At 42.9% G+C, this 27251-nt stretch overlaps 1 protein-coding gene across 1 annotated transcript; it reads left to right on the top strand.

Moving 5' to 3' along the window:
- The first annotated feature begins 239 nt into the window (after positions 1-239).
- Positions 240-14035, top strand: LOC121564118 (polyunsaturated fatty acid lipoxygenase ALOX15B-like). Its single transcript, XM_045215219.1, is given in 14 exon segments — positions 240-252; positions 498-579; positions 1076-1198; positions 3663-3766; positions 3896-4065; positions 4259-4402; positions 4802-5005; positions 5269-5355; positions 12257-12426; positions 12641-12752; positions 13207-13317; positions 13465-13611; positions 13613-13636; positions 13793-14035. Coding segments are annotated over 14 exon segments (1671 nt in total). The 3' UTR covers positions 13973-14035.
- Positions 14036-27251: the final 13216 nt, after the last annotated feature.

Below are 27251 nucleotides of genomic sequence, written 5' to 3' on the forward strand. Positions count from 1 at the left end.
GTTTAAATTCTAATTTTATTTGTCACATGAGCCAAATTCAACAGGTGTACACCTTACCGTGAAATACTTACTTACAAGTCCTTAACCAACAATGCAGAGTAAAAAAAATTAAGTAAATATTTTCTAAATAAACTAGAGTAAGTAACACAATAAAAGAACAATAACGAGGCTATATATAAGGAGTACCGGTACTGAGTCAATGTGAAGGGGTACAGGTTAGTCGAGGTAATTGAGGTACTATGTACATGAAGGGTAAAGTGCATAGATAATAAACAGAGTAGTAGCAGAGTATCTGAGGGAATGTGACTGTATGAATAAATAAGAATAAAAAGGGGGTCAATGCAAATAGTCCGGGTAGCCATAGTTTATTTTGAAATGGGTGTGCAAGGAGCCATATTAATGGAATAATGGTCGATATATACAGTGGATTTCTGAAGATGTTCACCAGTCCATAAAAACATGAAAATGATCAAAATGTCTGGTCTTTTGTATATAAGGTAAGCTGATATTCAATGAGACCTGCCCAGCAGCCATAGAGGAGAGAAAGAAGGAGTTGCAGAGTCGCCGTGATGTGTACCGGTGAGCTTTCTGGAAACATGACTACTTTCTAGAGATCCAGTTGCAACTTTACGCAACATCCAAATAAAAACAGAACTCTTAATAAATTGATGTGCAATTGTAATAACAACGGCAGGTGGCCAAGTGGTTAAGAGCGCTGGGCCAGTAACCGAAAGGTTGCCGGTTTGGGTCACCAAGCTGACTAGGTGAAAAATCTGTTGATATGCACTTGAGCAAGACACTTAACCCTAATTGCTCTGGATAAGTGTGTTTGCTTAATGGTAACATTTTTATATAAGCCCCCTCCCTTTTTGTATGGTTTAGGCCTGTGTTCAAATACTATTGGAAATCTTTCAAATACTTTGGGCATTTAGTTTAGCCTGCCTGGAGTAGCAAGGTGGGCAGGGTTTGCACTTAAAAAGAAGAATCAACCCAGGTCTGGTATGGTAGTGTGTTGTTTAATAGTGAATAACAGGCTGTGTATCCCGTCTTGATTTACCATGTCTATTCCGTTCAGGTGGAGTATATATGCCGAGGGTCTGCCCCAGATAATGAAAGTTGACAGCGCTTCTGATCTCCCTGCTGAGGTCCGCTTCTCTTTCACCAAGGACTTGGAGTTCAAGTTCACAGCAGTCAAAGCGTAAGTTAGAGCACTGGTTCTCAACCTTTTTTCGCTTACTGTACCCCAATCAAATTTAGCTCTTTGAGGAGTACACCTGAAGTACCCCCTTCGTGTGAATTTCACCTTTAGGCCTATTTTCTTATTAATTTTCCCAAGTACAGGCCAACAACCCTCAGGGGTACATGGACCCCAGGTTGAAAACCATGAGGCAACACCAGGAAATGTATTCGATCTGTCATAATCTATGCATAATCATGTCCCCAACATACCTGTGAAAATATTTCCTTTTAAGTGAGATGTGATTCTCCTAGACCTGTTCAGGTAATTGCAAGATCATGAGAAGAGGGGAATTTGGCCACCAGGGTTGTGGAGCGTGGAATATGGCAATGATGCCAAGAATGACACCTCAGGCTAGGTTTGCCTAAATTAATTTTGTTTTTATATCTAAAACTGTATATCTAACAAGCCATTCAGCAGACATTTTACATTTATTTATGTTATATACACTGAACAAAAATATAAACACAACATGTAAAGTGTTGGTCCCATGTTTCATGAGTTGAAATAAAAGATCCCAGAAATTTCCATATGAGCAAAAAGCTTATTTCTCTGAAATTGTGTGCACAAATTTGTTTACATCCCTGTTAGTGAGCATTTCTCCTTTGCCAAAATAATCCATCCACCTGACAGGTTTTGCATATCAAGAAGCTGATTAAACAGCATGAACATTACACAGGTGCACCTTGTGCTGGGGACAATAAAAGGCCACTCTAAAATGTGCAGATTTGTCACAAAACACAATGCCACGGATGTCTCAAGTTTTGAGGGAGTGTGCAATTGGCATGCTGACTGCAAGAATGTCCACTAGAGCTGTTGCCAGAGAATTGAATGTTAATTTCTCTACCATAAGTCACCTCCAACGTCGTTTTAGAGAATTTGGCAGTACGTCCAACCGGCTTCACAGCCGCAGACCACGTGTAACCACGCCAGCCCAGGACCTCCACATCCGGCTTCTTCACCTGCGGGATCATCTGAGAACAGCCACCCGGACAGCTGATGAAACTGTGGGTTTGCACATCCGAAGACTTTCTGCACAAACTGTCAGAAACCGTCTCAGGGAATCTCATCTGCGTGCCCGTCCTCACCAGGGTCTTCACCTGACTGCAGTTTGGCGTCATAACCGACTTCAGGGGGCAAATGCTCACCTTTGATGACCACTGGAAAGCTGGAGAAGTGTGCTCTTTGCGGATGAATCCCAGTTTCAACTGTACCGGGTAGATGGCAGACGTTGTGTATGGCATTGTGTGGGCGAGCGGTTTGCTGATGTCAACTTTGTGAACAGTGTTCCCCATGGTGGCGATGGGGTTATGGTATGGGCAGGCATGAGCTACGGACAATGAACACAATTGCATTTTATCGATGACTATTTGAATGCAGAGAGATACGGTGACGAGAGCCTGAAGCCTATTGTCGTGCCATTCATCCTCCACCATCACCTCATGTTTCAGCATGATAATGCACAGCCTCATGTTGCAAGGATCTGTACACAATTCCTGGAAGCTGAAAATGTCCCAGTTCTTCCAAGGCCTGCATACTCACCAGACATGTCACCCATTGAGCATTTTTGGGATGCTCTGGATCGACATGTACGACAGCGTGTTCCAGTTCCTGCCAATATCCAGCAACTTCGCACAGCCATTGAAGAGGAGTGGGACAACATTTCACAGGCAACGAGCAATTGCTTGATCAACTTCGCAAAACCATTGAAGAGGAGCGGGACAACATTCCACAGGCAACGATCAATAGTGTGATCAACTCTATGCGATGGAGATGTGTCACGCTGCTTGAAGCAAATGGTGGTGACACCAGATACTGACTGGTTTTCTGATCCACTCCCCTGCCGTTTTTTTAAAGGTATCTGTGACCAATAGATGCATATCTGTATTCCCAGTCACGTAAAATCCATAGATCAGGGCCTAATTTATTTATTTCAACTGACTGATTTCCTTATATGTACTGTAACTCAGTAAAATCTTTTTTTGCATTTTGCGTTTATATTTTTGTTCAGTGTATGTTATATATGTTATGTATATGTTATATATTGATTTATTATATAAATATAATACATGAATATATTCCATTTAGCAGACACTTTTAGCCAAAGCCATATTGGTGGTCCCAGCAGGAATCAAACCCACTATCATTGTAGCCATGCTCTACCAGCTGAGCCACACAGGACCACACAGGAACGCATTTAACCCAAAGAGCAGACATTTTTACCAAATCAAATTACGATTGACACATATTCAATATATGTGGCCCGTGCATGAATCAACCACCCAAGGGGGAGGATGAAGAGTAAGGGACCCAGCACAGAGTCCTGGGGGACACTCTGGCATTGTTGGCACCATTCTCTAACCAACTGCACCATCTGACGACAACTTTCGCATGTTGAAGTTAATTTCCTTCTCTGTCCCGGCAGATTGATAGACCTGAACCTAGCAGGACTGTCCACCAACAAGGAGCAATGGAAGAGTATAGATGAACTCAGTCACGTCTTTAATAGCCGCAAGACTGATGTCTATGGTAAGATCTGGTCAGTGGTGTCTGTCTTGAATAAGTAATGGATTCAAATGGTTTACTGGAACCATTAGCATCTCATTATTATTTCTACCAAAGTGTCATTTTACACATGCACATTTCTTTCTCTTCTAGACTATGTCGAAAAGAACTGGAAGAAGGACGTGTTTTTCGGGTACCAGCTTCTGAACGGCCTCAACCCCATGATGATCCATCGCTGCTCCAAGCTTCCAGAGAACTTCCCCGTCACAGAAGACATGGTGAAGGATTCCCTTTTCGGAAATAGCCTTGAGAAGGAAATTCAGGTTTGTCAAAATAGTTGAATGTCTGTTGTCACTCATCGTTCTGTTATTGCTCTAGTGGTTTTTTCCTCGGTAAGTTGTGTGTAGTATGTTACATTGTGCTGTACATTGTGTCAGTAGCCTACACATTTATTTGGTATGGTGTTGACGTTGACGTCATCTGCTTCCTAACTCATTCATGTCATAACCTAAACAGAAAGGCAACATCTTCCTGGTTGACTACAAGCGCCTGCATGGAGTGACTGCAAACGTGATCAACGGGAAACAGCACTTCTTGGCTGCGCCGCTCTGCTTGCTTTACATGACCCCAGAAGAGAAGCTCATGCCCATCGCAATCCAGGTACATCTCACATGAGAGCGAAATGTAGAGTTATGAAATCTACATTGAAGAAGCTTAACATAACATTTACCACTGGGGGTGCTCTTGAGCCAAAAGGGGTCCCCTAAATGGAAAGAAATGTTGCCCAGAAATGACCTCATTGACCAAAAAGCAAAAACCATGAGCAAAAGCATAAACTGTTAGCCTAAATCTAAGTATTTTGTGTTTTCATGAGTTAAGAATTTGATTCATGTTATATCATATGCCCTTATGAACCATACAGACAACACTCAAGCAAAAGGTTTAAGTAAACAATTAACAATTCAACTTCTGTATGTCTTTAAATTAATTATAGTGACAAAATACGCATTCTCAATTAATGAAGCAAGCCATGATTGTGTTTCGCATTTCCTTTTACAGCTGAAGCAGGAGCCTGGAGAAGACAACCCCATCTTCCTTCCTACTGACTCTGAGTACGACTGGCTCCTGGCCAAGATCTTTGTGAGGAACGCCGACTTCGCCGAACACGAGCTGAACTTTCACCTGCTGAGGACTCACCTGCTGGCTGAGGTGTTTGCCGTGTCGACACTGCGCAACCTGCCAATGGTGCATCCACTCTACAAGGTACATACCGGCTGCTGTGCATGCAGACACTGAGTTTGTTTTCAAGTGTTATAAAACGATATCTGTGTGAGTTATTTTTTTCCAATCAACTGATTATGTTTAACATGATAATTCAAGAGAAACATGAAGAATTTGAAAAAAATTCTATACAAAATGCATGTTTTATTTTTATGATTTAAAGTTGCAGTGGGTTGTAGTACAGTACAATACATAGCATTTTTAGGTGTGAATTTCATGTACGATCATTCCATCTTTCTCCATAGCTCCTGATCTCTCACTTCCGCTACACTCTACAGATCAACACTCTGGCTAGACAGGCCCTCATATCAGAGAATGGGGTGATCACAAAGGTAGTAGCTATTCCATTCTTATGGTGTTATGTTCTATAATATGCTAATACTTATGGAATGTCACAATGCTAATGGCAATCAACCTTTTGGGGTCTCCAACAGGTGGATTGCGAGATACCAGTCGCAGACCACATGAGTAGCTCGCCAAACAATTCTGAAAGAAATGTTTCATGTTTTCCACCGCAAACTGTCATAAAAAATCTCACAATATTAGAAACCATCTAATCAATGCAACATTATCCCACCCCTTGTTAGACACTATTGGCTTAAAAAGCAAAACCTAACACAATATCTGCCAATTAATTTCCAGCAATATTGCTCCCGTCTGTCTGTGTGATGCGTGCGTTTGTCTCACTCAGTCCGTGTGTAGCCAGTTGATGTGATAACCGTATTGTGGGTTGACAGAAATACTTTCCTGAAAACCTTCTCAATTAAATGTTAAATGCAAAGTAGGCTTACCTGGCAGAAGTATATCATGATTAAGTATATCATTTGTATCTATTATTTGTTATTTGCAAACTTTGCCATGAAATGAGCAGCAGCCGTACAGAACCATCACCAGATCGACAAATTAGACGGCACGTTCCTCTCTCGCTAGATGCACAAATAACCTCTAGAAGTCTAAGCCAAAGTCTAAGCCATTGTAGGACACCTTTAGGTATCCCAAAAAATCTGTACAAATTATTTGATAAAATGTTGAATTTGGCCTTTACTATAGCTCATAGAAACACATTGATAAATCATAAGGAATAAGGTTTTGAAGTGTCTGTCCTATATCTAGGAGATATAAGAATGCTATATATACAGTACCAGTCAAAAGTTTGGACACACCTACTCATTCAAGGGTTTTTCTTTATTTTTACTATTTTCTACATTGTAGAATAATAGTGAAGACATCACATAAGGAATCATGTAGTAACCAAAAAAGTGTTAACCAAATCAAAATATTTTATATTTGAGATTCTTCAAATAGCCACCCTTTGCCTTCATGACAAATATTTTGATTTGTTTAATACTTTTGTGGTTACTACATGATTCCATGTGTTATTTCATAGTTTTGATGTCTACACTATTATTTTACAATGTAAAAAATAGTAAAAATAAAGAAAAACCCTTAAATGAGTAGGTTTGTCTGAACTTTTGACGGAGTGTATATTTAATTTTTTACATATTTAACCCCTTTGTTTTGTTGGCACAAAACTACCTCCATTCGTTTGTATGGTTGATCTTCAGACAAGTCCTGTGACACTTGTGGGGTCGTAGAGCAAAACGTAGTACACCATCGTGTTCGTGAGGGTCTCCCCTTTCCAAAATAGTTTCTAAGCAAAATAAAATGGCGAAAATATGATTTGGGAAAATAAACATGTTTTTGGGGGGGGGAAATCACAGATTTTATAGAGTTGTTTATTAACCATTATTTTACCAGGTATATTAACAAAAAACATAAATAGGGGGCAGGCAAATGACAGGTCACAGGCAAATGACAGGTCACGGGCAGGCAGAGGTCAGTAATCCAGAACAGAGTCCAAAAGGTACAGAACGGCAGGCAAGCTCAGGGCAGGCAGAATGGTCAAAACCGGGAAAATAGGAACTTGAGAAAGACAGACACAAGGGGAAAACCGCTGGTAGGCTTGACTAAACAAAACGAACTGGCAACAGACAAACCGAGAACACAGGTATAAATACACTGGGGATAATGGGGAAGATGTGCGACACCTGGAGGGGGGTGGAGACAATCACAAAGACAGGTGAAACAGATCAGGGTGTGACAGCACGGCTAACTGATACAATTCATTTTCACTATCATTGCTATATTCTCCCAAAATTCTAGCCAAATTACTTTGGATTTGCTAAATTACCAGCTAACATATTTAAAAACTGTTCGGATGAAACAACAACACTCTAGGTAAATCTAAAATAAGTCCTTCTGAACATTGAATAATCATATAATCTTAACATTGGGGTACCTCTCACATTTGACGAGTCATTCAAGCCAAATCGTAATGAGCTGGTTATCGTTATGAGACGTACACCTAGCAACACATACCTCAGTAGAGGGATTCTATCAACAGGCTGAACTCTGTCAGGTTTGCACTGTTGTGATACATTTATGTGAACCTCTCAGCCGTAAAAAAACATTTTTTCCCTTCACCCACGGAGCAGCCCTGGCGTCTGTCATTGATAACTCCATTTGATGTTTAAAACACTGATCGCCGTTAGAAAACACTGCATCCAGCCAAATTAATGCGGATGAATTAGCTGACGCATAACAAAACTCCTGACAGGCCTGATGGAAATAGCAAAATCTTCTGGAAAATATCCTAATATTGGCTAAACAAAATACTCTAGACAAGGGTGGATAATTTTTTTGTCGTTGAAATAGATAATGCCACAATTGCGGTGGAAATGCTTTTATGCTCAAATATTGATCTAATAACTATCATGTTGAAGTAAACTTGAAGACGTTGTTGTGCTGTTGTCCCACCACAATGTGGAAAAGCATGAAGAGTTTATTAGGCTACAGATTAAATAAGTTATGGTGATGAGTTTGATGCGAATTTTCCATAAATATCGAGAGTATTATTTGTATGCTGATGACATGATGATCAGTGCTTGCCTGCCAATAATTATTAGAAAATAAAAATGATCTTATCCATATCTCATCACTTAACCTACCCTCCCCACTTTATCAGCCAACTGTTGTCTAAACAAGAGAGCATGCGCCAAGACGAGGTTGGCTATTTATCGCAACAGTTTTTGTCACATAACCATCGGTAGAGTTGAAAATGCAATGGAAACACATCAACCTTCTGTTTTTTATTCAGTACATGAAAACGTATGCGAAAAGTGCTTTTTATGTACACTAGGTCATCAAGCACAGCTTTGATAGAAATCAAGCCAGTTTGATAGAGACTCCTATCCGTTAAAATGCACATCTTTTTTCAGTGAATATTCGAACATTCGCTTGAAAATCTTTCGACAAGTGGATGGAAACCTAGCTATAGACAGACTTGCATTTTGGCTTGGCTGGAATCAATCATTCAGCGTGAGATAAAGATGCTGTTAGATTCCACTGGAGCAGACCGGAAAGATATGTGCACGCCTACCCTAATTACAAGTTTGATTTGATCTGTTATTTGTTAAAATGTGAAATGATGCCTGGCCTTTATAAGAGAATGGTGTTAAGGATTAACAAAAATGTGTGACAAAGGACTAGACTTGAACGTAACAATTAACTAGCTGTCTTGAATGCAGCTCCCTACCAACTCAACAAGCACCAGCTGCTAACCATTGCCAATCAGCCTCAACTACTGTTGGCAACACTTAACTAGTTGCCTTGACCGTAACTCCTCAAACCAGCTCCAGCTGCTACTAACTGCTAATCAGCCTCAACACCTGTTCTCGCTCTCCTTAATCACCACTACCTCCTTACTTAAACCTGACCAAACAGTCATTCATCCTCTCTGTTTTGCGTCGCATGCAAGACGCTGAATGTGATCAGCCTCGATTTATCGTAGTTCTACTTAAGTTAGCGTCCTTACGTCGTTTACTATGGAGATTGATCTCACTGCCTTGGAATTCGAGGTGTTTTCAGACCAAGTTCTAGACTCTCCCTTCTCCATTATCAAGGACACACCACCTCTAACCAGACGGCTGCGGTCCGTTGTCTCGGTGCCCCGCCACCGTTCCACGCCTCAAAAATAACTGGAATGCCGGGGCTAGCCTCCAGGCCGTTCTCCCTGCCCGCTGGAGCTCATCAGCTCCCCTGCCAAGGGCTTTCCATCTCTCTTTGTGTGTCCTCCGGCCCACCAGTTCCTCTCTACGGCCACACTGGCTCATTCTCCACCCCCTGATCTTCAATCCGCCTGCAGTCTCTTCCTCTCTCTGCCGGAAGATACTACAAGGTGCAGACATTAATCGTGCCTCACTCCTTCTTCCACACAGGCCTTACCCCGCATCAACTGCGGCCTCTTGCAGGTGCTCCTGTGCTCCACTGATCCTCACCACTCCAGGGTTTCACTGTCCCAGAATTTGCTTGGCTTTCTCCCATTAGAGACGTCATCTGCTCAGCCCATCCTTCTCGCCGCCAAGAGTTGGACGACTGCAAATCCATCACGGATCTGGCTGTCCGTTTCGGTGGTGCAACCTTTTACGACTACCATCGCCGGTTCTCAAATCAATCGAGGCACTGAATAGGAAGAAAGCTTTTGAAACAGGTAATGGGGATGAGTTGCGAGTAGTACAGAAGGAGATTCAAGGGCTGATCAAGAAGGCAAACATGAATACAAACTGGAGCTAGAACGCAAGCTGCAAGCGAATAACATGAAGGATGTCTGGGATGGTATGAAGAAGAGAGAAGGCTACAGCACCAGGGGACAACTACAGAGTGATGAGGGAAGGGACAGAGCCACAGAGTTGATGAGTACGATGTCTCAGCAGAGCAACAGCAGATAGGGGAGGCGCTGGACTCTGATCTGGGAACCACTGAGCCCATGAGCATCTCGGAGGAACAAGTGGTGAAGCAGATGAAGAGGATCAATCTGCAGGGCCTGATAGGGTTAAAGCCAGAGTACTCAAGGTATGCGCTAATCAACTGGCTTTCATACAGCAGTATATTTTCAACCTGTCCCTAATACTATCAGATATTCCTACTAAATGTGAAACATCCTGCATAGTGCCCATCTCAAAGAAAGCGGGAGGGACTGCACTGAAATACTTTAGACCAGTGGCTTTGACATCACAAGTCATAAACCTTTTGAGCGGGTTTTAATACCCTTATTAAGAGTTGAGGTGGCAGCCTATCTGGATCCTTTGCAATTTGCTTCCTCTCCTTCAGAACCCTCCTCCGCCCTGTTCGAGTTGTACCTAACTGTCATAGCTGCTTCTCTCTGGGGGAACGAATGGTCGAAGGGCCATACTCATCCATTCCGACAACCTTCCATGGTACACATCATTAACCTCTATGGGATCGGTGTCCCGTATACGGGACGGTTGAGCTAATGTGATTAGCATGACTGTTGTAAGTAACAGCAAACTTTCCAGGACATAGACATGTCTTATATGGGCAGAAAGCTTAAATTATTCTAATTGCACTGTCCAATTTACAGTAGCTATTACAGTGAAAAAATACCACATTCACCTCTGAAGGTAAATAATGTACTTACATTTAGTAATCTTGCTCTGATTTGTCATCCTGAGGGTCCCAGAGATAAAATGTAGCATAGTTAATAAAAAAAAAAAAATCCATTTTTTATATTCAAATGTAGGAACTGGGTTCTACAGTTTGAACCCTTGCTGTCTCTGGCTCCACACCCACCCCGCCCGGCCATCTAGATGTGTATAAGCTAATTATCCATGTATGACATTCCTGGGAGTGTGTAAACTTACATTTTGTATTACCATATAATTTTTGTATGTTCTCTTTAGTTATGTATTTGAAAATGTATAAATAGACCAATTCGGAACATTTGCCGACATCCTCTATCCAGACATACCTGGCCAGGATCAACTTATTTCTCAAGTTGCTTACTGGGTCTTCATGTTCCTCCTCTCACCAGCAAGTCTCCATTCTTCTCAAGGGCCTCCAACGCACTGAAGTCCACCACCCCCTCTCGCCGCCAGCCCATCACCTTCGACATCCTGTCTGCCTGCATCCAGACGCTGTGGTCTGGTTACATCTCCATCACAGTTTCTTCCACACTAGAATTAATGTTTCTTTTGGGATTCCTGCAATCTTCAGAGTTTACATCTGTTATCTACAGCCCTTGTCATCCTAGCGTGTCAGATTTCACCATCAAACACAGCAAAACCGATCAGTTTGGCAGAACCACACCAGTCTACTTGTTCCAGCTGCCATCTACCATCAGCCCTTATGAACCACTCCCCTTCTTCCTGCAGCTCAGACAATCACAACATGCCTCCATCTGATCCACTATTCATCACCGATTCTGGTTCCATTCCCATCTGAGACAAATGCTATCCTGCTGACCAATTCTCCGGACAATCCTTCCACATCGGAGCCGCTTCCATGGCATCCCGACATGGCATCTAAGACCACACCGTACAAATCCTTGGCCGCTGGTCCTCTCAAGCCTATCATTCCTACATCTGTTCTGACATCAACATCAGGACAGCCCACAACATGCTCATCTCTCAGAACCTGCTTTAACTCTGGCACAGTCCTCCAGTCTATGCCTCATTTCATGAACACCATCTACCTCTCGCACCATATCGTACCCAACCAGCCAAAATAGGATTGGCTCCCCAGCTGAGCCTGGTTCCTCTCAAGGTTTTCTTCCTTGCCACCGTCGCTTCTGCTTGCTCTCTATATCGCCAACCATTTAGCACCTGCATTCCAGAACAGCTCCCCTTCCTCTCCAGGGTCCGACTAACTTGGAGTTCTCTTATTTGGGATTGCCTTCACCACAGCAGCCCGATCTACCATGGCCTGAAGGTGAAGTCTACCTGAAACTCTAAGCCAAACCCTACAGAGTCAACCCCTCCCGGATCCTTCATCTGCAGCCCTTAGCTTCATCCGTTCCATTCTCATTTCCTCAAATATTCTTAACCCATTTTCATGTACGGTCCTCAAACTTGTGAAATTGAAGTTTTACCGTAGTTTTGAGTATCTGATTGGCTGACTAGATTGGTACTACTCACACTGACATTAAGGCAGAATTTTTCTAACATGTCAAACTATCGGGATGCCGTAGAGGGCCCGGGAGCCCGTATAAATCTAAATTATGGGGACGTGGGGCTGCGATGTAATGTTCGCCCGAGTTTACTTTATCTGCGATTTCAGAAATGCTTGTCGAGAGCCCGCAGGCAGAGCAAATAATGTTGTGCCTATCGGCCCTAAACTTTAAAATAAAGTGAACTATCCCTTTAACCCATCTTGAAGAATGCCAGTGTTGGAGGTGCAGGGATGATGGAGTTCCTGAAGAAAGCGATGGCCTCTTTGACCTACAGCTCCCTCTGTATGCCGGAGGACATCACTGCACGCGGTCTGGAGTCAATGCCAAACTTCTTCTACAGGGAGGATGGACTCCGGCTGTGGGACATCGTCCACAGGTAATGTTTGTACAGGCCTATAGATTTCCGTGGTGCAAAAAAGCCCAGATCTGCGCAAAGATATTCCGTAAACCTCATAATTTGGCAGCATGATTTGATTTGTGCATTAAGGATTATAAATCCATGCAACTACATTTTTGTATTGCTCAGTACTACTTTGCTGTGTTGTCATAGTGTTTTGGCTAATGCCTGATGTCCTGTGGTTTTTGTATAGGTTTGTTCAGAGAGTGATTGGTCACTACTACACCTGTGACGCAGACGTCCAGAAGGACTGTGAACTGCAGAACTGGATCAAGGATATCTTCTTCCATGGGTTCCTGGCGAAACCAGCACAGGTTACACTTTAATCATTTAAAAAACACAATATGCGTCACAAATGGCAACTTATTTCCTATTTAATGCACTACTTTTGACCAGCTCTCTGGTCAAAAGTAGTGCATCTATAGGGAAAGGGGGGCGATGTTTGACACGGACTACACTTTTTAAATTCATGATACTGTCGCATCGCTGCAACTCAAAACTATAATATTAAATCTAGCAACGCTTCTCTACAGATCTGGTTAGTTGACTCAATTATTTCTGATAATCGTATCTATCCCCTTATGTTTCTAATTCATATATTCTGGATCATTTGCAAAATGAAACCAGCACAGGTTACACTTCTTTTTTTAAAGACACAATCTCCATCACAAATGTCAACCTATTCCCTATTTAGAGCATTACTTATGACCAGTGCAAAATGTCAATTCGGTGTCTGATCATTGTGTTTTACTGTATCTTCCCTGTGCAGGAATCCCTCAGTCTTTCAGTTCGGTGACAGAGCTGGTCAAGTTTAACACCATGGTGATCTTCACAGTGTCTGTCCAACATGCTGCAGTCAACAATGGACAGGTAATGAACTTGAAAACATTTAAAAGAAAGCTGTATGCTGTATCCTCCGCTGTTAATCAAAATGTGATTTTAGTTTTACAAAGTGTTTCTGATCTATTATATTGGAAAAGCAAAGTGGTTTGATCTATTTTGCCATTGTCATTCCAGTTTGATTTTGGCGGCTGGATGCCCAACTTCCCCATCTCCCTGCAACAACCACCTCCCAGCACTAAAGGGCAGTCTACTGAGAGCACCATGCTGAAGACCTTCCCTGACATCAATACCACCGTCCATGGTATGGCCACGGTGTACCTTTCTGAGCAAGCAGTCCACTGACTTTGTGAGTATATGAGAGAAACTGTATTGAGTAAAATCCTATGACATTGAAACATTTCATGACAATCCCAATCAAATTGTTTCCTTAGTCATAATTAGTATATCAGTGGTTCACGAAACAACAGTTTCCATGTTATTTCATCAACTCTTGCCTACTTAGGTCACTTTTGGAAAGGGCTATCAGGATCTCTTCAGCGAGAAGACCCCTCTGAAACTGATTCACGAAACTCAAGATGTGCTGAAGAAATTCAACTTTGAAATCCAAGGCAGGAATGTCTCTTTGCCCTTGCCATACACCCACCTGAATCCCAACAATGTGGAGAACAGTGTGGCCCTGTAATGAGTCAGGGTCATCTTTATTAGGCACCAAATGAAAGAACTCACTGATACAGGGAGACTACCTTGTTTTTCAGTTGAAACATGTTTTAAAACATTTATCTTATAGTGTGCCCTAATCATTACGACCTAGGAAGTTTACTCTATTGCGGTTCAGTCCATTTTTTTCTTTTTAATAGCACCATAGCCACATAACCAGAACTGGCCTTGAAGGCAAGATGAGAAGTTCACGTTTTCTACTTCTGTTTTGTGTGCCACTATCTGATCCCTTTTATTTAAGTCTTTAGTTTGGTTCTTCACCCTTGTATAACTGAATGTTTGTGCCTTAGGTCCCTTCCTGTTAATGGCAGACCTAACCTTTCATGCAAAACAGGAAGCTACTGTAGCTGCTTCCCCTGGCCTCAGTATGTGGCCTTTCATTTTCCAGCTAAACCAGCAGGAGGTCTGGTAAATGGCTCCCCTAGAGACAGGTGACCTTAAGGATAACTTCTTTCAGCTGCCTGCCTCCCTCTAAAAGGGGAGTGTTGAGAATACATTTCCAAATGGCCAACACCTACAGACGTCACTTCCCATAGTATCTTGCTGCTGAGAGCAAGCTGCAAGTGATGTTCCTGATTTATTAGTAGTGTAGCTTTAAATTGAACCCACTCAATAAAGGTGTGGGAGACTACTGTCCATACAGCCAAGATAGAGATTATAATTTTGTACCTCTGCTTTGTAACTCTTTATTTGCTGGCTTATTTGAAGAGCTTTTTGAGTTCATGCAATAAAGTCTTAGTTCATCTTCATCCTTGTCTCTTTCAGCGTTCATGGTCCATGTGACCCAAGCCATTGTTTTGTTCAACTGGTTGACCCTTACATACCAGAGCCTTATACTGAGTAGCACACAAGGATATAAAGGTACAGATGGTGAAACGTGTGTATATATCCAACAGACTATAGTGCTTATATAAACTGGGTGGTTCGAGCCCTGAATGCTGATTGGCTGACAGGCGTGGTATATCAGACTGTATACCACGGGTATGACTAAACAATTATTTTTACTACTCTAATTACGTTGGTAACCTGTTTATAATAACAATAAGGTACCTCGGGGGTTTGTGATATATGGCCAATATACCACTGCTAAGGGCTGTGTCCAGGCACTCAGTGTTGTGTCGTGCTTAAGAACAGCCCTTAGCCGTATACCACACTCCCTCGGGCCTTATTGCTTAAATAACTTTCAGTAGTCGTTCTTCATGTTAAACTATGATTCAGCTATGGAAATAACCTTTAATGGATTATCCTCCCATGAACAGTGTTATGGCTTAGGATATTGAATAGGGGACCATTCTTTAACCAACCTTTACTAGGCAATACTTAATTCTCAACTTTGAAGGTGCCAGTGTCTTCTAAACTTCCGTGGTCAAGACCGGTGGGTGACGAAGGCAGACATAGAGACGGTCCACCTCAAAGTGCTGCATGTCATGACTCAGAAATCAAGCGTCGCTTTGAATGACACCCACCTGTCTCGATCAACGAGAGGAGATCGGACCTCAAAAAGATGACGGCATATACACTGAACAGAAATATAAACTGTGACGTCACGAGAGGCTACACAGCTTTCAGCGGGATTGCTCAAGTAGTGCAAGGAGACAAGGTTCAAACAAAACAAGGATTTTATTATAGGTCTTGGGAAATTAACGAAAATATAACACAATTCTGTTCTCTTGTGGCTCTTTAAGGGTTAACAGTTCAGGGATGTCTCTTCCACATCCAAAGTCATAATTCTCACTCGCTCAGATAACTTTTCCCCAGCCTTACTGTAGTCCACGTTGCAGCTAGTGGCCAACCCAGCAAAAGTCCTTCCAAATGTCTCTCACGTATTTCCACAGGTGCATATATCCAAAGGTGAGTATTTCCCAAAGGTAAGTATCTCCAAATCCTTATATTCCTCATGGAAGTGGACGTGCAGCACTCTTGTCCTCCAGAGAGCCCAGGTTGGAGACTGTGTCTCTTCCCTTCCCAAACCTTCAGCTCATCAGCTCCTCATTTGTTTCAGCTGCGTGGGAAGATTGGCCATAGAGGGGTGGAGTTCCCGACCATACCAGCAGATGGAGCCATAGCTGTCTGGGTTTGCAGCCACCTCAGGGGGATGTAACGTCCCTCAGGACACAGCCTCTCGTGACATCACACATCCCCCCTCTCGGGACCGACGTCCTCGTCGGGGTAAAGGCAGCGAAGAAGGCATCACGCCGGGAGGGCGTCCGCATTGCCGTGGTGCTTGCCAGACTGCTCTCTCTTCAACTCCTCCAACTCTAGGACCAGGGACTCAGCCTCCTGTTGTCTCTCCTTGAGTTTCTTACTGAACGCATCAGCCTTGGTTTTAGCAGAGTTTAGCTTCTGTTGAGCAGCTTTCAGTTCCTTCTCTCTCTCTGCCTCCGCATTCTTCATCTTGTTCTCCAACACCTTGTACTTCTCCTCTGCCTTCTTCTGGACCTCCTTACTACTGCGCAGGGTCTCCTCACACTCCTCGATGGTCCTGCGCAGCCTCTCCAGCTCCTCCTGTTGCTTAGGGAAGGAGCTCTGTTGGAGTTTAGCCTGGAGGATATCTAACTCTTCTGTCTTCATGTCTAACTGTTGCTTTAACAAACGATACCTCTCAGCGGTCCCCTTCAGACCAGACAGTTCTTTGTCCAGATTCTGTACCTCCGTCTCTGTGTCGGTCTGGGCACCTGCCATCCCTATCAGAGCCCGGGCGGGAGTGAGTAACTCGGAGGATTGCACGGAGCCTTCCCAGGATGAGTCTTGCCTCTCCGTTTCCGAGGTACTCGGGTTATCCTCTCCTGAGACTCTCTCCAGAGTGGGTAAAAGGCTGGGCAGTCTCGTCCAATTAGGACAGGGACGGGGGGAATCAACCACCCCCGCCGTCGTGTGTATGGTTCCCCGTGTGCTGGTCATTGTAAGTTCAGTAATGGGGTATTCTCTGGTGTCCCCATGGACACAGGAAACTGGGAGGACTTTCCCCCGGGGTCAGACACGTTGGGCCCACCAAATCCTTACGCACCAGGGTGGCCCGGCTACCAGAATCCAGTAAGGCCTCCACATCATGGTGATTCACAGTTACCGGGCAGGTGGGGGGGTCGATCTGGGCCGCCATCTACGACTCCCAAGAGCGAGGCAAACGGTGTGTGGGTGCTGAGCTGGAGGACTCCGCAGTGGGCATAGGTTCATCGGCTGGTTTCCCACACTGCCAGGAGATATGTCCCATCTCCCCACACCGGTAACACTGTTCGAGTTTCCCCCTCCTGGTGTACTCTTCTTGGACCCGCCTGGTTTCTGGCTCCCCCTGGAGCCGGGATAAGTCCTGACGTGGCTGGGTTCGAGACCTTGGGAGTCCTTTGGACGGGTTCTTCCCATTTGTGGTGGGGCCGCCTCCTGGGGTCTTTTCCGGGAAGCATTCAGCATCTCCGCTGTGGCCTGGTACTTTTCCACAGCTTCCACGGTCAGATCAGCCGTGGTCAAGGCCTGTTGACTGATGAACCGTTTTGCCTCATAAGGCAGGGCGCGTAGGTAACGATCCACCACAACGGCCTCCACCACCGCCGCTGCTGTATTCCTCTGCGGATCCAGCCATTTCCTTGCGATTCGGACAAGTTCATGCATCTGCGCCCGAGGAGGTTGGTCTGGTTGGAAGGTCCAGCTGTGAAAGCGCTGGGCCATACCAAACTTTGTGAGTCCATATCTGCTGAGGATCTCAGACTTCAGGGCATCATAGTCAGTAACCTGGTCAGGGCCCAGGTCCCGGACAGCATTCAGTGATTCCCGGTTAGAAAGGGGGCTAACAGACCAACCCACTGTTGCTTGGGCCAGGCTTCCCTAGTGGCCGTGGCCTCAAATGCATGCAGGTATGCCTCAATGTCATCGGTAGCTCCCATCTTAGATATAAAGTCACTTGCCTTTATTGGGCGGGTATTTTGGACCACCCTCTGTCTCTGCAACTGCAATTCCTCTGCCTTCAGAAGGTTGGCTTTCTTTTGCTCCTCCAAGAGAGCCACGTTTGCTTGCATCTGGGCTTGCTGGCCAGCAACAAGGGCTTTCAATATGTCCTCCATTTCAGTCGGCGGGGAGCCTACGCCAACTTGGAAAACTGGGTGATCAAACCTTCGGTATCCTCCTCTGACATGCACTATTAACGCTTGAGCGTGCCCGTATTCTCCACCATCTGTGACGTCACGAGAGGCTACACAGCTTTCAGCGGGATTGCTCAAGTAGTGCAAGGAGACAAGGTTCAAACAAAACAAGGATTTTATTATAGGTCTTGGGAAATTAACGAAAAATATAACACAATTCTGTTCTCTTGTGGCTCTTTAAGGGTTAACAGTTCAGGGATGTCTCTTCCACATCCAAAGTCATAATTCTCACTCGCTCAGATAACTTTTCCCCAGCCTTACTGTAGTCCACGTTGCAGCTAGTGGCCAACCCAGCAAAAAGTCCTTCCAAATGTCTCTCACGTATTTCCACAGGTGCATATATCCAAAGGTGAGTATTTCCCAAAGGTAAGTATCTCCAAATCCTTATATTCCTCATGGAAGTGGACGTGCAGCACTCTTGTCCTCCAGAGAGCCCAGGTTGGAGACTGTGTCTCTTCCCTTCCCAAACCTTCAGCTCATCAGCTCCTCATTTGTTTCAGCTGCGTGGGAAGATTGGCCATAGAGGGGTGGAGTTCCCGACCATACCAGCAGATGGAGCCATAGCTGTCTGGGTTTGCAGCCACCTCAGGGGGATGTAACGTCCCTCCAGGACACAGCCTCTCGTGACATCACAAAACGCAACATTTAATGTGTTAGTCCCATGTTTCATGAGCTGAAAAAAAAAGATCCTAGAAAAGATCCATATGAACAAAAAGCTTTCTCTCAAATTTTGTGCACAAATTTGTTTACATCCCTGTTAGTGAGCATTTCTCCTTTACTAAGATAATCCATCCACCTGAAAGGTGTGGCATATCAAGAAGCTGATTAAACAGCATGATCATTACACAGGTGCACCTTGTGCTGGGGACAATAAAAGGCCATTCTAAAATGTGCAGTTTTGTCACACAACACAATGCCACAGATGTCTCAAGTTTTGAGGGAGCGCACAATTGGCATGCTTACTGCAGGAATGTCCTCCAGGGCTGTTGCCAGAGAATTTAACGTTAATTTCTCTACCATAAGCCGCCTTCAAAATAGTTGTAGAGAATTTGGCAGTATGTCCAACCGGCATCACAACGTGTATGGCGTCATGTGGGCGAGCGGTTTGCTGATGTCAACGTTGTGAACAGAGTTCCCCATGGTGGAGGTGGGGTTATGGTATGGGCAGGCATAAGCTATGCACAACGAACACAATTGCATTTTATCGATGACAATTTAAATGCACAGAGATACTGTGGCGAGATCCTGAGGCCCATTGTTGTGCCATTCATCCGCCGCCATCACCTCATGTTTCAGCATGATAATGCACGGTCACATGTCTTAAGGATCTGTACACAATTCCTGAAAACTGAAAATGTCCCAGTTCTTCCATGGTCTGCATACTCACCGGACTTGTCACCCATTGAGCATGTTTGGGATGCTCTGGACCGACGTTTACGACAGCGTGTTCCAGTTCCTGCCAATATCCAGCAACTTTGCACAGCCATTGAAGAGGAGTGGGACAACATTCCACAGGCCACAATCAACAACCTGATCAATTCTACGCAAAGGAGATATGTCGCGCTGCATGAGGCAAATGGTGGACACACCAGATACTGACTCGTTTTTTTATCCAGTCCCCTACCTTTTTTTTAACGTATCTGTGACCAAAAGATGCATTTCTGTATTCCCAGCCATGTGAAATCCATAGATTAGGTCCTCATTTATTTATTTCAATTGGGAGTTTAGAAGACACCGGTGCCTTCCAAGTCGAGACTTAAGCAAGTATGGCCATGTAAGGGCTGGTCTGAGGTTAACACAGGCTTAGATCTGATCCCTTTTGTTCAGATAATATCACTTGTTTAACCTGTTCAACTCTGACTCCCTCTGGTAGCATTTTCTAAACAACGCATAATATTGTATACTACCCTCATAAAGTACATTCCGGTTTCAATACTATACGTCTTGCAAACATATGCTTAGTACTGTTAGGAAGGTAAGAACTGTGGAAATTCAGATAAAGGTGTCAGAAACGATGTGACTACTACAGAGCCCGAGACTCCGTTTTTTACGGGGGGTGAGGGTCCCTCCAATTGTCCCCATGTTGGGGAATAAGAGATTTTAAATCCTAGGTTTTAGATAAAATATGTCAGCAATTACAGTTCCAAAAGGAATTAAAAAGAAAAACATTTCTCATATCTTTTACCTAATGATGACGCTCTAAACATGCACATTCCCATTCGAACACAGCCATTTTAAACGTGCAGGGCTTGTGCAACGTGCCATACCATTTTTCATCTTACTGGAATGATATACATATGAAGAGAAAGCTGAAGTCTCTATCTATCCATTGATGTAAATAAATCCTCTGTCTGATTTCCAGTTCGTCCACTAGATAGCGATAAGAGATCACATGACGTCTCTTGGCCACTTGAAACCAGTTGCGTCTGGTTTGGGTAGTGAGTCACTGTGCCAAAATGGCTGATCAGATTTTCAAGCCTGACATCTTAAAATGACCTTAGCAATCAGGGCTTTCAAGTTATGGATTTTCTTTTAAAGACAGACGTGAAGAAACCTCACTTGTTTTCCCATTCACTTTTCCTATTGTAAAAGATCTCGTAAGCCTGTGTTTACCACAGGCCTTGAAAAAAAGTATATTTACCTGTTTCGTGTCATCATAACCCCACTAGAAATTGTGCGTATGCATGGTCAAAAGGAAAGCTAGCACATTCTCAAGTCAAGTTCACTTTTTAGAAATACCAACTTTTGCTTGAAAATTGGCACACACATGTTTTGGGGTATATTTTGTACATACTCACCGTTTATAAATGAGGCCCTAGTTATTCTCTGTTCCCAGAGGGACCCAAAGAAAGAAAGGCATTTGGTGAGCACCAGCTCAAATATAACACGCTTGGTATTGGATTGATGACTAAACTATTTTATTCATTCACAGTCAGCCTTATGAAGCCAGCTTGTTAAGATCTTATTACTGAAGTGAGAGTCACTTAACAACAATGAGGGAAGTTTCCCATACCACATAACAACTTGGCAGCATTTGTTTTGTATAATTGTTATAGGTTTTGGTTTTTCCATTTATGTTTTGAGGTTGGACTTTTAGCACGTCAACATTGCTCTTCCTAATATTTAATTCCATTCTTTTACTTTTAGATTTGTGTGTATTGTTGGGAATGGTTAGATACTACTGCACTGTTGGAGCTAGGAACAAAAGCATTTTGCTACACCCGTAATGATATCTGCTAAATATGTGTATGTCCCCAATAATATTTTATTTGATTTCATAAAGGTACAAAGGCGAATCTGCTTGTCATTTCAAAGCATTATGACAAGGTAGCATCTGGCGATCCAAAAGCAGTCAAAGAGCTGATCGGTACTGCTTTGGTAGAGGAGGAAATCCTTCCGGAGAGGGAGGTTGATGAAATGGGTCCTACGGGTGGTAGAGTACATCCCGTAGACGTGCAACCATGGGAGTAGGAACTAAAGGCAAAGTTGGAGCAACAAAAATTAGAGATTGAACACCAGAAATTTGAGCTCGAGCACAGGGGAAGAGAACGAGAACCTGCAGAACAAGAACATGAAAAACGTGCGCATGTCATTCGATTGAAAGAGATGGAGCTGGAAGCTACACCCTCAACATTTTACATTTTTGTCATTTAGCACCCAGTAGCAAATAAGTTCCAGAGAAGGACCTGATGTCATCAAGAACGTTTCCTGTTGGTATAGAAGGAATGTTCTGTTTCTTTCTTACTTTTTTAACGTAACTTTCTACAATTAAGAGCTTCATTCTATTATACTGGTTTGATTTGTTGTGATATTTATACTGCTTGCTTGCCTCCATATGCAAATAGAACATGTATATTCTGTGGATTATTTCTTTTGGAGTTGTTTAACGTTCATAAAAGCTGTCTGTTTGACATGAGTACTTGACTTCAGTTAATCCAGTTATGCAATAACTTTAGACGTACAATACTGGTGGAAGGTTCACCTTACAGGAACTCATTGTCCTTTTTTAAATTCTGATAACAGTTTCGATTCCTGCTTTCAACACACACAAGCACACAGACACAGATTTAGGGGTCAAAGTCACAACGGCAGGAGATTTCATCTAGGATACTGATGACACTGATAAGTGCCACTGACCAGTAGTAAATTGTGTAACTGTAAATTGGAGCAGTTTTTTAAAAATAAATAGAGTATTTCAGAGAGAGCTTGCTCTCTTTCTGCAATTTAATACGAATTAGAATTTGACGTGTAAGATGTAATGAGCATGCTGAATATGATGGCCACTCATTAAAAATATACTGTTATGACTACCTGCTTTCCAGCAGTGTTGGGGAAGCTACTCTGAAAATATAGTTTACCTAGCTACCAATTACTACCCAGTGGCGATTTTAGCATGTCAATCTTGGTGGGGCAAACACCCTTTTTTTTTAATGCATGCCAGCAAAGCCACTACAAAACTCTAAACAATACATGAAATGCACTATAACGGTGACAAAAGGTGCCCACAAACTTTTAGGGTCTACATAAAGCTGTCCTGACAGTGGAGTTTGTGGCTGACTTGCTTAAATATGGTTTCTACTGACTCCTTGTGGATTTGTGTAACTGGATAAGAACCACATTCTCCTTCAATAATAATGAATGTCGTCATGAGTTTTGACTTTTGAACCATACACAAACATTATTACATTTATGTTCAGTAAATTCATAATGTTTGTTCTTATCATCAGATTATTTCACTTATAATTCACTTTATCACAATTCCAGTGGGTCAGAAGTTTACATACACTAAGTTGACTGTGCCTTTAAACAGCTTGGAAAATTCCAGAAAATGATGTCATGGCTTTAGAAGCTTCTGATAGGCTAATTGACATCATTTGAGTCAATTGGAGGTGTACCTGTGGATGTATGTCAAGGCATACCTTCAAACTCAGTGCCTCTTTGCTTGACATCACGGTGGTCCTCTGTAGCTCAATTGGTAGAGCATGGCGCTTGTAACACCAGGGTAGTGGGTTCAATCCCCGGGACCACCCATGTGTAAAAATGTATGCACACATGACTGTAAGTCGCTTTGGATAAAAGTGTCTGCTAAATGGCATATTATTTTATTATTATCATGGGAAAATCAAAAGAAAAATGGTAGACCTCCACAGGTCTGGTTCATCCTTGGGAGCAATTTCCAAACGCCTGAAGGTACCACGTTCATCTGTACAAACAATAGTACGCAAGTATAAACACCATGTGACCATGCAGCCGTCATACCGCTCAGGAAGGAGACGCGTTCTGTCTCCTAGAGATGAATGTACTTTGGTGCGAAAACTGCAAATCAATCCCAGAACAACAGCAAAGGACCTTGTGAAGATGCTGGAGGAAACAGGTACAAAAGTATCTATATCCACAGTAAAACTAGTCTTATGTCGACATAACCTGAAAGGCCACTCAGCAAGGAAGAAGCCACTGCTCCAAAACCGCCATAGAAAAGCCAGTCTACAGTTTGCAACTGCACATGGGGACAAAGATCGTACTTTTTTGAGAAATGTCCTCTGGTCTGACGAAACAAAAATATAACTGTTTGGCCATAATGACCATCTTTATGTTTGGAGGAAAACGGGGGTAACTTGCAAGCCGAAGAACACCATCCCAACCGTGAAGCATGGGGGTGGCAGCATCATGCTGAGGGGGTGCTTTGCTGCAGGAGGGACTGGTGCACTTCACAAAATAGATGGCATCATGAGGAAGGAAAATTATGTGGATATATTGAAGCAACATCTCAAAACATCAGTCAGGAAGTTAAAGCTTGGTCGCAAATGGGTCTTCCAAATGGACAAAGACCCCAAGCATACTTCCAAAGTTGTGGCAGAATGGCTTAAGGACTACAAAGTCAAGGTATTGGAGTGGCCATCACGAAGCCCTGACCTCAATCCTATAGAACATTTGTGGGCAGAACTGAAAAAGTGTGTGCGAGCAAGGAGGCCTACAAACCTGACTCAGTTACACCAGCTCTGTCAGGAGGAATGGGCCAAAATTCGGCCAACTTATTGGGGGAAGCTTGTGGAAGGCTACCGAAAAACGTTTGACCCAAGTTAAACAATTTAAAGGCAATGATACCAAATACTAATTGAGTGTATGTAAACTTCTGACCCACTGGGAATGTGATGAAATAAATAAAAGCTGAAATAAATAATTCTCTCTATTTTTATTCTGACATTTCACATTCTTAAAATAAAGTGTTGATCCTAACTGACCTAAGACAGGGAATTTTTACTCGGATTAAATGTCAGGAATTGTGAAAAACTGAGTTTAAATGTATTTGGCTAAGGTGTACGTAAACTTCCGACTTCAACTGTATATATACACACTACCAGTCAAAAGTTTGGACACACCTACTCATTCAAGGGTTTTTCTTTATTTTTACTATTTTCTACTTTGTAGAATAATAGTGAAGACATCAAAACCATGAAATAACACATATGGAATGATATAGTAACCAAAAAAGTGTTAAACAAATCAAAATATATTTTAGATTTTAGATTCTTCGAAGTAGCCACCCTTTGCCTTGATGACAGCTTTGCATACGCTTGGCATTCAAGGATCTTTCATTCACATGACACATTAATTCCCTTTTATTTTCTTTGTTGAGAAAAATGTATTGAGTAGTTCCAGTAGTTGGCTACAGTTGGCAAAAAAGTTATTATAACCACTGCAAACACTACAAAGATTGGAATTTAATTCAACTAGGTATGTCATTTTGTTGAACAACAGTGTACAGGGTTGGGTAGTAATGGATTACAGGTAACAGGGATTACGTAATGAAGTAACTGTAATCTGCCCGGATTACTTAAAATGTAATCGGATTACAGTTACATTCTTAAAAACAGCTGATTACTTGATCTAATATCAATAGGAACATTTGATAGAACTTTCGCACACCCTCAAGACTTCACACATGCTCTCAACTCGGCAAGATTATATTGTCCTGTTGATCGCCCATCAAGGATGGATTGATTCTTTAGTATTCCAATTGAATGAATAGATAAGGCTGCCAAACCATTTACACCTGGCCCACTGGTCAATCAGACTGTCGTCTGGACTCCATAGAGTTTCTACGTGCTGCTTTGATGCATATTTACAGTGCACTTTCACTCTGACTAGCGGGATAGAAAATGATTTGTGATTGTGCAACATTTTAAACTGTGAATGCGTGAAAAACACTGTTTTGAACACTGTTAATGTTTAGAAAAATCGGGTCCCAAGCTTTCTGTATTATCTTTTGTGATATTTGTGCACGAAAAGATGTAGACAAATGAATCACTATATTGAACAATTCTGGAACCCTATTTTGAATTGTAGGCCTATTGTCATGCATTTTGCGTTTGACAATCACTGGTTAAGGTTGCACATCAAAGTATCTTGAATCATGCATTCCTGCAAGGTCATGCTATTTAGTTTACACAACTAATTTTTTTAATCATACCATTTTAGTAGTCAAGTAGCCTACACTTAGAATGAAGCACTTTGACTAGTTTAGATCAGATCATTAGATTACTCCTTTTTTCTATTGCCCGACCCTGCAACAATATTGCTGTGACCAAATCATAGGCTTGTGCCACCAACTGAAAACGTTAGCATGGAGTCCTGTACCACGCCTCAGGATAAGACCCAGATGCAGACACAGGAGGCAGGCAGTTCGAATCTCAGATGTTTATTACAAAACGGGGCAGGCAAACGGCAGGTCAAGGGCAGGCAGAGGTCAGTAATCCAAGGCAGCGTCAATTAGGGACAGAACGGCAGGCAGGCTCAGGGTCAGGGCAGGCAGAATGGTCAGTAATCCAAGGCAGCGTTACACAGGGACAGAACGGCAGGCAGGCTCAGGGTCAGGGCAGGCAGAATGGTCAGAACCGGGAGGACTAGAAAACAGAAACTAGAGATGCTGGAAAACGGGAGACAAAGGGCTGTGAGACAGAGGTTTAATCCTAGACAAGTGGGATGTACACTACGGTCAAAAGTTTTAGAACACCTACTCATTCAAGGGTTTTTCTTTATTTGTACTATTTTCTACATTGTAGAATAATAGTGAAGACATTAAAACTATGAAATAACACATATGAAATCATGTAGTAACCAAAAAAGTGTTAATCAAAATATATTTGAGATTCCTCAAATAGCCACCCTTTGCCTTGATGACAGCTTTCCACACTCTTGGCATTCTCTCAACCAGCTTCATGAGGTGGTCACCTGGATTGCATTTAAATTAACAGGTGTGCCTTCTTAAAAGTTAATTTGTGGAATTTCTGTCCTTAATGCGTTTGAGCCAATCAGTTGTGTGTGACAAGGTAGGGGGGGTATACAGAAGATAGCCCTATTTGGTAAAATAACAAATCCAGATTATGGCAAGAACAGCTCAAATAAGCAAAGAGAAACGACAGTCCATCATTACTTTAAGACATGAAGGTCAGTCAATCAAGTGCAGTCGTAAAAACCTTCAAGCGCTATGATGAAACTGGCTCTCATGAGGACCGCCACAGGAATGGAGGACCCAGAGTTACCTCTGCTGCAGAGGATAAGTTCATTAGAGTTACCAGCCTCAGAAATTGCAGCCCAATAAATGCTTCACAGAGTTCAAGTAACAGACACATCTCAACATCAACTGTTCAGAGGAGACTGTGTGAATCAGGCCTTCATGGTTGAATTGCTGCAAATAAATCACTACTAAAGGACACAAATAAGAAGAAGAGACTTGCTTGGGCCAAGAAACATGAGCAATGGACATTAGACCGGTGGAAATTTGTCCTTTGGTCTGGAGTCCAAATTTGAGATTTTTGGTTCCAACCGCCGTGTGGGTGAATGGATGAATCTCCGCATGTGTATTTCCCACCGTAAAGCATCGATGAGGAGGTGTTATGGTGTGGGGGCGCTTTGCTGGTGACACTGTCTGTGATTTATTTAGAATTCAAGGCACACTTAACTAGCATAGCTACCACAGCATTCTGCAATGATACGCCATCCCATCTGGTTTGGGCTTAGTGGGACTATCATTTGTTTTTCAACAGGACAATGACCCAACACACCTCAAGGCTGTGTAAGGGCTATTTTACCATGAAGGAGAGTGATGGA

Source organism: Coregonus clupeaformis, unplaced genomic scaffold, assembly GCF_020615455.1.
Source record: "Coregonus clupeaformis isolate EN_2021a unplaced genomic scaffold, ASM2061545v1 scaf0396, whole genome shotgun sequence".
Classification (NCBI taxonomy): Eukaryota; Metazoa; Chordata; class Actinopteri; order Salmoniformes; family Salmonidae; genus Coregonus; species Coregonus clupeaformis.